This window comes from Vicugna pacos, chromosome 20 (assembly GCF_048564905.1).
Source record: "Vicugna pacos chromosome 20, VicPac4, whole genome shotgun sequence".
In the NCBI taxonomy this organism is placed as follows: domain Eukaryota; kingdom Metazoa; phylum Chordata; class Mammalia; order Artiodactyla; family Camelidae; genus Vicugna; species Vicugna pacos.
The window spans coordinates 20,517,683-20,530,243 of NC_133006.1; the positions used below are offsets into that span (position 1 = coordinate 20,517,683).

At 47.4% G+C, this 12,561-nt stretch overlaps 1 protein-coding gene and 2 long non-coding RNA genes across 3 annotated transcripts; 2 read left to right on the plus strand and 1 right to left on the minus strand.

The window, feature by feature from the left end:
• Positions 1–2,043: 2,043 nt before the first annotated feature.
• Positions 2,044–9,918, minus strand: ARMC12 (armadillo repeat containing 12). The gene is made up of 6 exons (XM_006202078.4): positions 9,669–9,918; positions 8,819–8,964; positions 8,498–8,632; positions 4,038–4,211; positions 3,853–3,924; positions 2,044–2,409 (listed from the first exon to the last, which is right to left on the minus strand). The coding sequence occupies exons 1-6, from the start codon at positions 9,826–9,828 to the stop codon at positions 2,080–2,082; spliced, it is 1,017 nt and encodes a 338-aa protein (XP_006202140.2). The 5' UTR covers positions 9,829–9,918; the 3' UTR covers positions 2,044–2,079.
• Positions 2,312–9,202, plus strand: LOC140687713 (uncharacterized). The gene is made up of 2 exons (XR_012062181.1): positions 2,312–2,449; positions 8,343–9,202. It is a non-coding gene; the product is annotated as an uncharacterized lncRNA (long non-coding RNA).
• Positions 9,919–9,982: 64 nt separating the features above from the next.
• On the plus strand, positions 9,983–12,239 carry LOC140687712 (uncharacterized). Its single transcript, XR_012062180.1, has 4 exons — positions 9,983–10,812; positions 11,142–11,200; positions 11,322–11,446; positions 11,617–12,239. It is a non-coding gene; the product is annotated as an uncharacterized lncRNA (long non-coding RNA).
• Positions 12,240–12,561: the final 322 nt, after the last annotated feature.

Sequence of the window (12,561 nt, forward strand, 5' to 3'; positions counted from 1 at the left end):
TCTAATTCAAACCCATCTCTTCAATGAAGCCTTCTTAGAATCAAATAAAAAGCTGGAAAGAGATGTTTCTTTGGAAGTATAATTGTCTGAAGGTAAAAGAAGTCTGCAGGTAAGGAAACAAGCTAACCAGCTGGAAGGAAGCCTGAGGGAAGGGATCAGGTGGCAACTATTGGTTATAAACTTTCTCTTCTTGGCCCAGAACCTCTCTAAGGGGAAGACAGATGGCATAGCTGCTGAGCACACATTAATCCTTGTTGATTGATGCCACCTGTGGTTTTTAAACATTCACAAATTCTTTGACAGGCTTCTCTTGTAAAGGTAGAGCCTCACTTCCCTTGCCTGGAATGTGGGCTGGACTTAATGACTCACTTCTAACAAATGTGGTGGAAGTGATAATGTATGACTCCTGAAGTTAGGTCAGAAAAGGCAAAGCAGCTTCTGCCCTGCTCTCTCTCTGGGAGGATTCACTCTAGGAGAAGCCGCCTGCTTCGTCATGAGGACGCTCAAGCATCCTCATGGAGATACCCGTATATACAGAAACTGAGGCCTCCTGCCAACTGCCAGCACCAACTTGCCAGCCACACAAGTGAGCCACCTTGGAAGTGATCCTGCAGCCCCAGTCAAGTCTTCAGATGACTGCAGCCCTGGCCAATATAGCTTAACCGCAAGCACAGCTTGACTGAACCAGAACCACCAAGCCAAGGTGCTTCCAAATTCCTAAGAGAGGCAACCCAGGCTTACTGATCCTCTAAATTGGTAAGAGGAAGGGAGCTGGAGAGAGATTGCAGGAGAAGGCTTTTGCTTCCTGGTTCTTGTGTGCTCGATTGGCAGGCTTCTGCAGTGCAGACAGCTTCACCCGTGCCCAGTTCCTGGAATGGCCAGCAACACCCTGTGTCTAACAGATCCTCCTGGCACTACACACTGGGCAATAGTGTCAGCAGAGTGCCTCCACTTCTTGCAGCTTTTGCAGTTTCTCCAGCACCTGCTGTGCATGTGGCTTCCCCAGCATGAAGCCCCTGCAGCACTCACAGCTTTTCCAGCACCGGGAGCCTGCGGTCCAGGGAGACTACTGTACCCAGCCCAGGCAGTTCTGTAGTGGAGTTGCTTTGGTTTGACACCTTCCTGTGAAGAGCTTTCCCTGGCATCTAGGAGGGCGGATTTCTGCCAGTTACATTGGCATGACACCACAGTGACTTTTCTGCCCTCTGGTGAGCCACAGGCTGTGTTCTCTTCAACAAAGTCTGGATTTCAGCCGTGGGTTAGGAGGTGGGTATCTCTTCATTGGGTGTTCCATCTCAGCCTCAGTCCTGCTCAGGCTGCGTCTATGTCTGCCACTTATGTACCCTTTAGAGTTCTCTTTACTCATTACTAACCAATTCTTTGTTACTCCAATTCCCAGTTATAACAAATAATTATTTTAAAATTTCCCTGTTCAAATTACTGTGTGGTTTCTCTCCTGATTGGGCCCAGACCGATACACTTTACCCTCTCTATCTGAGATCTCTCTCAACTGCCACAGATTCTGGCTTATAATCCATGGTGCCTTCTCAAGGGGCGTGGGCCAAGGAATATGAAAGTAAAAAGCTCAGTAAAAATTAGGAGGTTCTAATCGTATTTCTGCCCCAGACCAGTCACGTGCCCTTGGGCAAGTCACTCTTTCCGCCCCTCCCCGCCACGCTGACCAGTCAGGAGCATGTAGTGTGAAAAAGAAATAACCTTGGTCATTTCTAAGCCACTAAAGTGGCTGTTACTGTGGCGTAGTCTGGCCCATCCTGAGTAATCCAATGCTATATTGTTTCCTGTTGCTTATCTTTGGCCTCAATCTCCAAACCTGCCTTCTCCCTGAAACTCCCTGAAAGCATTGGTTCCACATTCAGATCTGAAAAGCAGCAAGAGAAGAAGGGAGTCTGTCCCCTAAACAGGGGAGCAGGGTTGTGTCCAGGGAGATACGCCCATGCTATGCTGTGCTCTGGGGTACAGGTTATGCTGTATGAAATGTACACCCAGCCCTGGAGGGCTGTGGACAGACACTGCCCCTCAAGCTTCTCTCCCATACTCATTTATTGGCTCTCCGTAATTTTATTCTCCATTATTAAAGCAGGAATGACTGGGTGGGCAGGAGGGCCGGACTCCCACTTCCGGCGGGCACTGCAGGCTGACTATGACCTTGCAGGCCTGGATCTGAACATCCTCCTCAGGGTGGATGACCAGGGCGAGCAGCCGGTCTGCCAGCCGTGAATCATCACCAAAGAGAGCTTCATGCACAGACTGCTCGTTGTAATGCCATTTCACGGCCCGGTAGTGGGGTGAACTCCGGCCCTCGCTCAGCCGCTCTGCAAACACCAGCACCTCGAACAGCAGACTCCCAGGCTGTGTGGACTGGAACAGGTTCAGGAAGTTGGACTGCACCTGTGATGGGGATGAAGCAAGCGTGGGAGTGAAATCCAAGGCAAGTTCTCAAGTTCTTCTTCTATTCTCCTATTGCCTGAACTCCCCAGTAGACCCAAGGTTTCAGATTCAACTGTTAGGGATTTTTTTGTTTTCCTTTCATTATCATAATTTCATTGTGTCATAAAATATGAGTGATATAATAATACTGATTCGGGGAAATATGTTGAAACAAAATTTAAGCTTAGCATGTGGTTGATTTTTATAAATCTTTTGTGTACTTGAGAGGAATGTGCACTCACTAACTGTGGAGTGTTCTAGGCATGTCTGATGGCTCAAGCTTATTTGTGTTATTTGCAGCAAGTAAAACCTTACTCATTTCAGGTATTTTTCTATTAATTGTTGAAAGAACAATTAATCTTCCAAATCTTCCACTGTAGTGACAGATGTGAGAAAGAAGGAAATCCTGCCATTTGTGACAACATAGATGGACCCTGAGGCCATGATGCTAAGTGAGATAAGCCAGAGAAAGACAAATACTGCATGGTATCACTGACACGTGGAATCTTTAAAAAAAAAAAAAAGTCAGACTTACAGAAACAGAGTAGAAAAGTGGTTGCCAGGGGCTGGGAGTTGGGGGAAATAAGAAGAGGTTGGTAAAAGGGTATATACTTTCAACTAAAAGATGAATAAGGGGGGATACAGCTCAGTGGTAGAGTGCACACTTAGCACGCACAAGGTCCTGGGTTCAGTCCCCAGTACCTCTGTTAAAAAAATAAGTAAATAAATAAACCTAATTACCATCCCCAAAATAAAAGATGAATAAAATCTGAGGATCTAATGCAAAACATGGTGACTATAGTTGATAACACTGTATTATATAATTGAAATATGCTAAGAGAATAGAATTTAAATGTTCTCACCAAAACCAATTATGTGTTAATTAACTGGATGGTGGGAATCCTTTCTCAGTGGGTATGTATTCCAAATCACCACAATGTAGTATACTTTAAATATCTTACAAATTATACTCTATCAATTATACCTCAATAAAACTGAAAAAGGAGAAAAAACAATTTCCTTATAATTCTATCAAGTTTTGCCATGTGTATTTTGAGACTATTAGGTTCATATAAGTTTAGAGTTTGCTTTATCCTTCTGAACTATTATGTAGTGACCCTGTCTACTCCTAATTATTTTTGTTATAAGTAATTTTCCCCTAATATTAAAATACCCACATTAACTTTGGTTACCTGTGTCCCTGACCCTCAGAGTTCAGAAAGCCCCTCCAAGGAGAATCTGATTCTTTTGGGAGGACAACAGGGGATGGTTTGCAAGGCAGCTCGTGCAGAGGCAGGTAGAGGAACAAGATGGTCTTGTTAGGGCTACATCTGTCTGGAGAATCCCTGATCCTTTCCCAATATCTAAGTTGGCATCCTAGCCCGTCTTCAGTTCCTTTCTCACCTGGCAGTTGAGAATATCATAGATCAGGTCGTTCTTCTGTGCCAGGTTGCTCAGCAGTCGTATGGCTTGTACCTGAGTAACAGAAAGAGTAAAGCACGAGGAGGCGGGTGAGTCTGTGCCTGAGCACAAATCTCCACTCCTCCCTCTGGGTGCTGGGCCAGGGCTGGGCCATGGTCCTCAGGGACCTGTGCCAGGATATAGTCTGACTGCAGGATCTCCATCAAGGCAGGCATCACCCGGCGCAGCTGTGGATGTACAAAGTCAGGCAGCGGCATGTTGTTGAGGAGTCTGAGGCCTGCAATGTGCAGTTCCGAGTCCCAGATGGTGGAGATCAGTTCCAGGACCTTGATGGAGTGTTCCTAGGGCGGAGAGGGTAGGAAGAGAGAAGAGTTTTCTGCTTTTATACAATGATCTCCAATACTGTTCCAGCCTCTGCCTTCTCTCCACCGCCCCAACTCATGACAACTGAGTCAAACCCAGTAGACAGCTCCCTCTCACTTAAAAGATCAACATTATTTGACTTAGTTGACCACTCCTACCTCCCTAACATTCTTTCCTCACTTGGCTTCTCCATCATAGACTTCTTTCCTGGTTCTTCTGCCCAACCTCCTCTGTCTTCATCGCTCCCTTAGTGACGCAGTGTTACTCACAGACTCTGTGTTAAATACTAACCATCTGCTGATGCCTTTCGAGTTTCTGTCTCCAGCCCAGACCACTCCCTCAACTCCAGATTCATAAATGCAATTTTCACTACCTTTCCGGAATGCTTACTAAGGCTCTCAGAGTTCACACTTTCCCAGCCCCCAGACCTGCCCATCCCACCACCTTTTCTGCCTCCACTGTTGGTTACACCTTCCTTTCAGTTACTCAGAATGAAAATCTGTGGTCTTCCTTGACTCCCTTCTTTCTCTCATACCCCTTTTTGGAAAATCCTGTTGGCTCTACCTTCAGAATTGATCAACAATCAAGTCCCTTTTCACCTTCCCCCTTCTACCACCCTGTTCTAAGCCACTGTCACCTCTCCCCCAGATTTCTGCAATAATCTCCTTCTCCTGGCTTCCATCCTTACCCCTCTGCATCTATGTGCAGAACAGAAGATGTGTTAGACATGTCACTGCTCTGTTCAAGAGTCCCTAGCTCATTCAGGGTAAAAGCTAAAGTTCTTACAGTGGCTTACAAAGTCCAGTTTGATCTGCCCCTCTCCTCACATTCTTTTTCTTTTTTCTTTTGATGGCATGGGTAGATAATGAGGTTTATTTATTTATTAACGGAGGTACTGGGGATTGAACCCAGGACTTTGTGCATGCTAAGCATGTGCTCTACCACTGAGCTATGCCCTGCCCCTCCACCACCATTATTTCTTTGACTTCATCTCTTATTCTCTCCTTTGCTCCCCATAGTTCCCATCACTATGGCCTCTTAGCTATTCCCTGAACATGCCAGGTACACACCTATCTCAAGGTTTTTGCACAGGCTGTTGCCTCTACTTAGAATGCTCTCCCTCCAGCTATTCAGAGCTCACCTCCTTCAAGACTTGGTCTTAATGTCACCTTCTCAGTGAGGCCTCCCTGACCACCCCCTCCTTTAAGACGACAACACCACTCCCATCCCTGCCTTCCTTATCCTCCCCCTTTATTTTTTCCCCATAGCACTATCACATGTAACACACTTTTCGTTTTTAAACATTTTATTTTCAAATAACTATAAATTCATGGGAAGTTGCAAAAATAGTAGAAGAGGTTCCATGTGCCCACCACCCAGTTTCCCTCAATGGTTACATCTTACATGATTGTAGTATAATATCAAAACTAGGAAAATGGTATTAGTACAATGTGTATATAGAACTCTGTGTCATCTTATCATGTATGTAGATTCGTGTAACCACCACTGCAGTCAGCAGAGTATTCCATCAGAACTGCTCCACCACCACAGATCTCCCTTGTGGGGCTCCCTTGTTACTCATGCTTACCCCTCCCCACCAAAACCAGCCCCAACCAGTGGCAACAACCAACCTGTTTTCCACCTCTATAGTTTTGTCATTTTGAGAATGTTATATAAACAGAATCATACTTTGTGACCTTCTGAGATTTTTTTTTTCACTCAGTATAATGCCCTTGAGATCCATCCAAGTTGTTGTATATCAAAGGTTCTCTCCCTTTTATCACTGAGTAGTGTTCCATGATGAGGATGACCCCAGTTTGCTTAATCATCTATCAGTTGAGAGACATTTTGGTGGTTTCCAGTTTTTGACTATTACAAATGAAATTGCTATGAACAATTGTATACAGATGTTAAGTTGTTTATTTCTCCAGGATAAATGCCCAGGAATGCAACTTCTGGTTTGTATGGTAAATGTAGAGATCTTTTTTTTTTTAAGTGCTAAACTATTTTGCAGAGTGGCTGCTGTACTGTTCTACATTCCCACTGGCAACATATGAGAGATCTGGTTTCTCTGTATCTTCACCAGCACTTGGTATTGTCACTAATTTGGAGTTTAAATCATCTAATAGGTGGATAGTAATATTTCATTGTGGTCTTAATTTGCATTTCCTTAATGGCTAGTGACGCTAAATACTTTTTCATGTGCTTATTTGCATTTCGTATATCCTGTTCAGTGAAACATTTCCATGTCTTCTGCCCGTTTCGAGTTGGATTTTTTTTTTCATATTGAGTTTTGAGAGCTCTTTATATAATCTAGCTGTGAGTACCTTGTCAGATATGTGACACATATGTGGTTTGCAAATATTTTCTTCCAGTCTGAAGATTGTCTTTTCATCCTTTTAACAGGGTCTTTCACAAAACCAATTTTTTTATAATTTTGATGAATTCCAATTTATCAATTTTTTTCTTTCATAGTTTGTGCTTTTGGTGTTATTTCTATGACTCTTCATCAAGCCCTAGTCCCAGAGATTTTCTCCTTTGAAAGTGCAACACCACGCCCACACCAGCCTTCCTTACCACCCTTCTTTATTTTTCTCCATAACACTTACCACATGAAACATGCTCTATATTTTACTTATTTATGTAATTGCCTGCCATGCTCTGCTAAATATAAGCAGAATATAAGCTCTACTGGGACAGGGATCTTTCCTGTTCTGTTCACTGCTGTAGCTCCAGTGCCTAGCACAGAGCTGTGGCACAAAGTAAGTGCTCAATTGATAAACATTTGTTGAATGAATAAAAGGACCTTGGCTTCTAAGATGCAAGATACTTGGGCCAAAAGGTATTACCAAAGGCAGGTACCCTTACAAGCTGTACCCCTGTGAGCCACGTAAGAAGGAAGCACAGGTCCTGGAGTAGGGAACACAGCATCCCCATTGGCACCCTGCTCCTCCCTGCCCTCGCCCCTCACTGTCTGCTGAGACCTGAAGCACTGGTAGGAGTTAGCATGTCTGAGGTGGGGTTTCAGTCAGAGGGAACTGCAAGTATAAGGGCTGGGGAGGGGAGAGAGCATGAAACCGACAAGGTCAGCGGCTGGGGTTGGGGCAAGGAGGTGAAGCTGAGGGCGCACTTTCTGATGAGCCTTGAGGAAGACCAAGCAGGGGCCGATGCAATCAGATCCCTCTGAAGAGGGTGGTCTGACTCAGGGGATGAGGCGAGCTCCATTTCAGACCTGTGTGGTTAGAGGGCCACTAGTTTGTCTGAGTGGAGCAGCTGGCCCAGGGTCTGGAGGTCAAGGGAGACCCCAGGCTGCAGACAGAGACACAGGAGAACCCATGAAAGCTGAGGCCAGGGAGTGGCCGCTTTCCCCCCAGAGAGGGGAGAACAGGGTCAGGTCCTCAGGATACAGACTGCAGAAAGAAGGAACAATGGTGCCCAGGCCACCTGCATCAGAATCTTCTGGGCAAGGGGAGGCTTGTGAAAAACAGCTCTCCTGTTGAACTGGATTCTCTGAGTGTGGGGCCTTGAAATGTTCATTTTTAACTAGCTCTCCAGGCAATTCTGATCTGCTTGAGAATCATAGCCTTAGGACAACTGAGATTACCGAGGATGAGGTAGAGGCAGCCAGCAAGTGGAGACCAAGACACCCTCTTTTTCCCCAAAAAAGGTGTGATGCAAGAAATTGAAAGTGTGAAAATACGAAATGCTGGGAAAGAGGTGATACACCAGGAACACTCATGCAGGGTTGGTAGAGGGTGTGAATGGGTACAACCCTGCTTGAAAAGTTGGGCATACCTGTCATCCAGCCATTCCACTGCTGCTTACATAGCCCAGGGGGAGTTCTCCCATGTCCACTAGGGAGCTGTGTATAAGAATGCTCATGGCACAACGTGGAAACAACTGGATAAATAATATTGCAGGGTATTCGTGAACTGGAATACTATACAGCAGGGGAGAAGGAAACAGAGCTGTCCACATCCATAAAAGTGTTAGAGAGAATAAGGCAAACTACAGAATACAAACTGCACACTTCCACATACATGAAGCTTAAAACATTCCAGCTATATGTGACCTATTCGTTTATTGTCTGTCTCGCCCTGTAAGAACAGAAGAAGATACATGGGAATGTGGTCGAACTACAAAGAAAATCAAGGAACTGGTGAACAAAATGCAGAGGAATGATTGCTTCAGCCCATTCCCATTAAAGACCTGTGGACTGTGGACATTCTGTGTGATCTGCCCCACTGCTTGTTGCTGGACTCACCTGGATTTTGAGCCTAAATTTTCTGATGCCAGAGAAAGCTTTAAGCGTGTTCAGAGCTTGGATTTTGACACTGTTGTCCTTGTCATCCAGCATGGAGCCCACCAATGCGATGTCATCATTAGTACAAGCAGAGGCCTAGAGAGTGCCGGCAGAGATGGGAGAGATGGGAGAGGCAGAAGCAGGTGTCCTGGTCCCAGGCCCCCATGTCACCAAGACCCCTCAACACAACCCCTCCCACCAATGGAGGCAGGTCTGATGACACAGTCTGGCATGTCAGGGGCCAGGCTGGCTGGGAGGGACCTCCTGCTTCCCTTCCCTCACCTCGGACTCCAGCAAGTACACACAGCGCGTGATACTGTGCAGGATCATGCTCTTGGCGTACGCATCCTGTTTGCACTCCAAAGAGTTGAGGAGCCTCCGGAGCTCACCTGAGTCCCGCCCATGCCGCTCTCGCTCGATTGCCAGGCCTAGATAGCCACCGCAGCCCAGTTCAGGCTGTGGACTCGGAAGTGATGAAAGAATGGGGTTGGGAAGTTGGGGAGAGGGACCTGGGGGCAAGGCTGCCTTGCCTTTTCTGAAGAGAAGACTTCTTGCTATATGCAGGACCACCATGTACAGTTGAACAGGGTGTGTATTGCACAAGGGCACCACATCCACATCTAATGCCGTATTGTTCATATAATAAACAAAACTTTTGAATATTTACTATAACAACTTGCTGGCGTATGGCAGTAACATGTAGTATCTCATCATATTCAGTATACGGCAATGATATTCCAACAGATGGCAATAAAAAAGTCTTGCAGAAGGGGGGCCTTTCTCTACTTTGGACAAAGTTGTCATTTGGACTAGCAGAGGCTCTGGGCATGTAGGTCCCCCAACCTTCCCTTGGGGAGAACTGCTGATGCCAAGTTTCCAAGCAGTGTCACCCTGGAAGCTAGAGTGAGTGTAGAATTCAGAAACCTGCCAGATGAGTCCTGAGGATGTACTTGAGTGCCACCCACTACCTGGGGACCCTGAGCTAGCATCTCTAGGGTGGGTCTGAGGAAGATGGAGAAGAGGAGAGAGGAGAGGGAACGTGGAGGAGTCACCTTTGGCCCTCCCACACTGGAGGCCCCGGGAACAGGTACCTCCTGGGGCTAAGCCCTCTCCCCAGGGCGGGGGCACTCACGGGCGATACAGATGGGCGAGGTAGTGCAGAGGGGTGGCTGGCATTTGATGCCAGCCTTGATGGCCTTGTAGAGCAGGTAGATGGCCCCGGCGCCTGTGGCCAGGCTCACTACACCTTTGTAGATGTCCATTTGCCCCAGGCGCTGGGGGATGCAGCACATGCCCGAGTCTTCAGTGCAGCTTTGCGCCCGGGTGGGAGCAAGGCCTGAGGCACCTGGCAAAGGCCTTCCGGAACTAGAACTCTGGCAGGGCCAGGAACCAGGGTACCAGAATCAGAACCCGGGCAACAAAGGAAACGGGGGAAATGGTGGGATGGAGGGTGGTGGTGGGGACCCAGGGCAGCCAGGGAGATTCAGAGGCTGTTGGAAACAAAGCTCCAGACTCTAGTAGAATAAAAAATTTGGGAGCAGGAATGTCCTTCTCATCCCCTTTTCTTTAGCGGACCAGGTTGGTCGGGCCCCAGCAGGCAGCTCCACAGGCTGCCTTTCTTCCATCAGAGGGCAGCAGAGGCCCAATTTCTGGGCTGGGGCCATTGAAATTGGAGGAGGGAGGCGGGTGACCACTGACAGTCCTGTTCCCTCACTTGCCTGCCTGGCCCTGCCATCTTTGATCTCTTTACCATAGATCCACTTCTGGGCCTGGGGTGTTTCTGTAGGTAGAACATTTTATCCTTCCTTTGGAGGATAAAAAGCAATGTATACGTACCTGCTAACCAAAAGCTCCTGAAGGCAGCTGTCTGCATCTCCAACAGCCAGCACAGAGTCCTGCACTTAGTAGATGCTAAAGTTATAGCTTCTGTCATTCTTTGAGGACAGAATAAGATCAGAGAATCTGGATGCAGGGGCTCCAGGCCCATGTAACCAGTGTGACTCTGGAGCAGGAGGGATTGCCCTTACCTGAGTCTGTTTCTGCAACTGTAACTTAAGAGGATCCAGATTTAGCATTCTAAAACTCCAGGATTAAATTGTGGGTAGGTCTGTGCTACTAAATCACGGAGGTCTATATCTGGAAGTATCACACCCCATTGCCCCCACAACATACACACAGGGTGGGATGAAGCTGGAGGCTTCCTCTGGAATCAGAAAATCCTGGAGGATGAGAACCCAACTTTGGAGGCCTTGGTCTCTACCACTAGGCTGGAGCAGGTGAGACTAGACCCTTCCCTCCTTCTCTTCCCCACTGCCCCTAGTGTCCCCACATCCTCTGGCCTCACCTTCTGCTACAGAGCAGGGAGGAGCCTAAGCCAGGCTCAGTCCAAGCCAGCACAGGGCTTCACCTGCCTGGCTTTGAGCTGCTGTTGGAAGGCTCTGGGCCCTGGGCTGCACCTGGGCTTGAAGGCGGTGGGGAAATAGGAAAAAAGTGTTCCCAAGGATGCCGCAGTCAGCCAGGTCTGTCCACTGAGCCTTCATCTATCTCACCCCAGACTCCAGGCAGCACTCCGAGGGGGCCATTCTCTTCCTTTCCTCTCTTTCAGCCTTAGGTCTCCTCAAGGGTCATTCCTAGGTGGTTCCTAGCCCTCTACACAGCCCTAAGGTGAGTGGTCAGGCCATTCAAGATGGCTATTCTCTTGCTCTCTGTACATCCCCTGCTCCACCAGTCCTTTCTTCACCTGCACCCACTCATGTGAATGTGTTTGCCCTGATCTAATCCCTAGGCCAGAAGGGCTCCACCTGCAAGTTTATTAAAAGGAAACATCTACCCCAGTGATGGTAATTAATCTATGATGGCTGTGAGGGATGTGCCCAAGCTGCTGGTTTCCCTGGTACCTGAGGAGCCAAGGTAATATCAATTCCCGCTATAAATGGTAGCCTCCTTCTCCCCCGAGTAGTGAAAAGGGCTGCTATCCCACCTTCTTTCTGCCATACACGGTGGAGATTATCACTCCAGGACTTTTTGCTTAAGATCCCCTGTCCATAAAACACTGATGTCTCTGTCGCTATCTCCTGCAGGTCCATGAGTTGCAGCCCAACAGTTGGCAAGCCAGCCAAGAGGCCGAGGAAACTCCTGCAAGTGCCAAGATGTCAGGAAGTGAGGACGGAGAACGGAGAGTCGCAGGAGTGACTGTGACCGTCCACTAGCAGCTGGGGCCCCATGGTAGCTGACTACCATGAATGATGTCTTTCTCTTCCATTACTTTGATATCCTCTGAACCTCAGGGTCTCTTTATAACTTAAAAGTAGCTGCTCCACACTCATGGCTCATCTGACTGCATAGGGATGGCTGGTGAATACAGACAAAATGCAAGGACCAGGATTATCTACAAAAGACAAGGATAACCCCAACTCCTCACCCCTAAACAATTAGACACAGGCTTTTGGGGATATTAACTTAGGGACAGGCTTGTGAACTGAATGTTGTCAGTCACCTGGAAGGGTTTGGCTGGGACCTGGGGCAATGACAAAATAAGAGTGCTCTTGGGCTTCTGGTCCCAGCTATGGAAAAGGGCAGAGCAATGACACAGTGTGATGGAACTACAGCTGTATGCAGTCTACAATGTGCTACAAGTGGAAGACATTACAAAAGGCCCACTTCAGTCATCTAACAACGCGAATAAACTGTTTTGGGTCTAAAACCGCTTGTGTGTGACATATAGAACCCCCGTGGACACTGACAGTGACCAAGGAATCCACTCTACTGGCTACAAAGTTCAGGAATAGGCTGATAAAAAGGATATACAGTGGCATTTCCACCTGCCTTTCGACCCCACTGCTGCTGGGCTAATGGAAAGGACCAATGGACTACTTAAACAATTGAGATGGAAACCCACTCTCTCAACAGGCGGACCAGAGGCTAACACAAGCCCTATGAACTATAGCTGAACATCCCAGGTGCAATCGTCCCAGTGCCATGTTAATCCACAGGCAACTAGTCAATGCAATCTGAGTTCAATTCTT

Bases quoted from the DNA above. Each gene is read 5' to 3' on its own strand.
- ARMC12 (XM_006202078.4), bottom strand. From the start codon at position 9,828: ATGTGCTGCATCCCCCAGCGCCTGGGGCAAATGGACATCTACAAAGGT. The intron at 8,965-9,668 runs GTGAGTGCCCCC...GTGGCTATCTAG, and splicing joins CTCGCCCATCTGTATCGCCC to GCCTGGCAATCGAGCGAGAG. The intron at 8,633-8,818 runs GTGAGGGAAGGG...GGCACTCTCTAG, and splicing joins TGTACTTGCTGGAGTCCGAG to GCCTCTGCTTGTACTAATGA.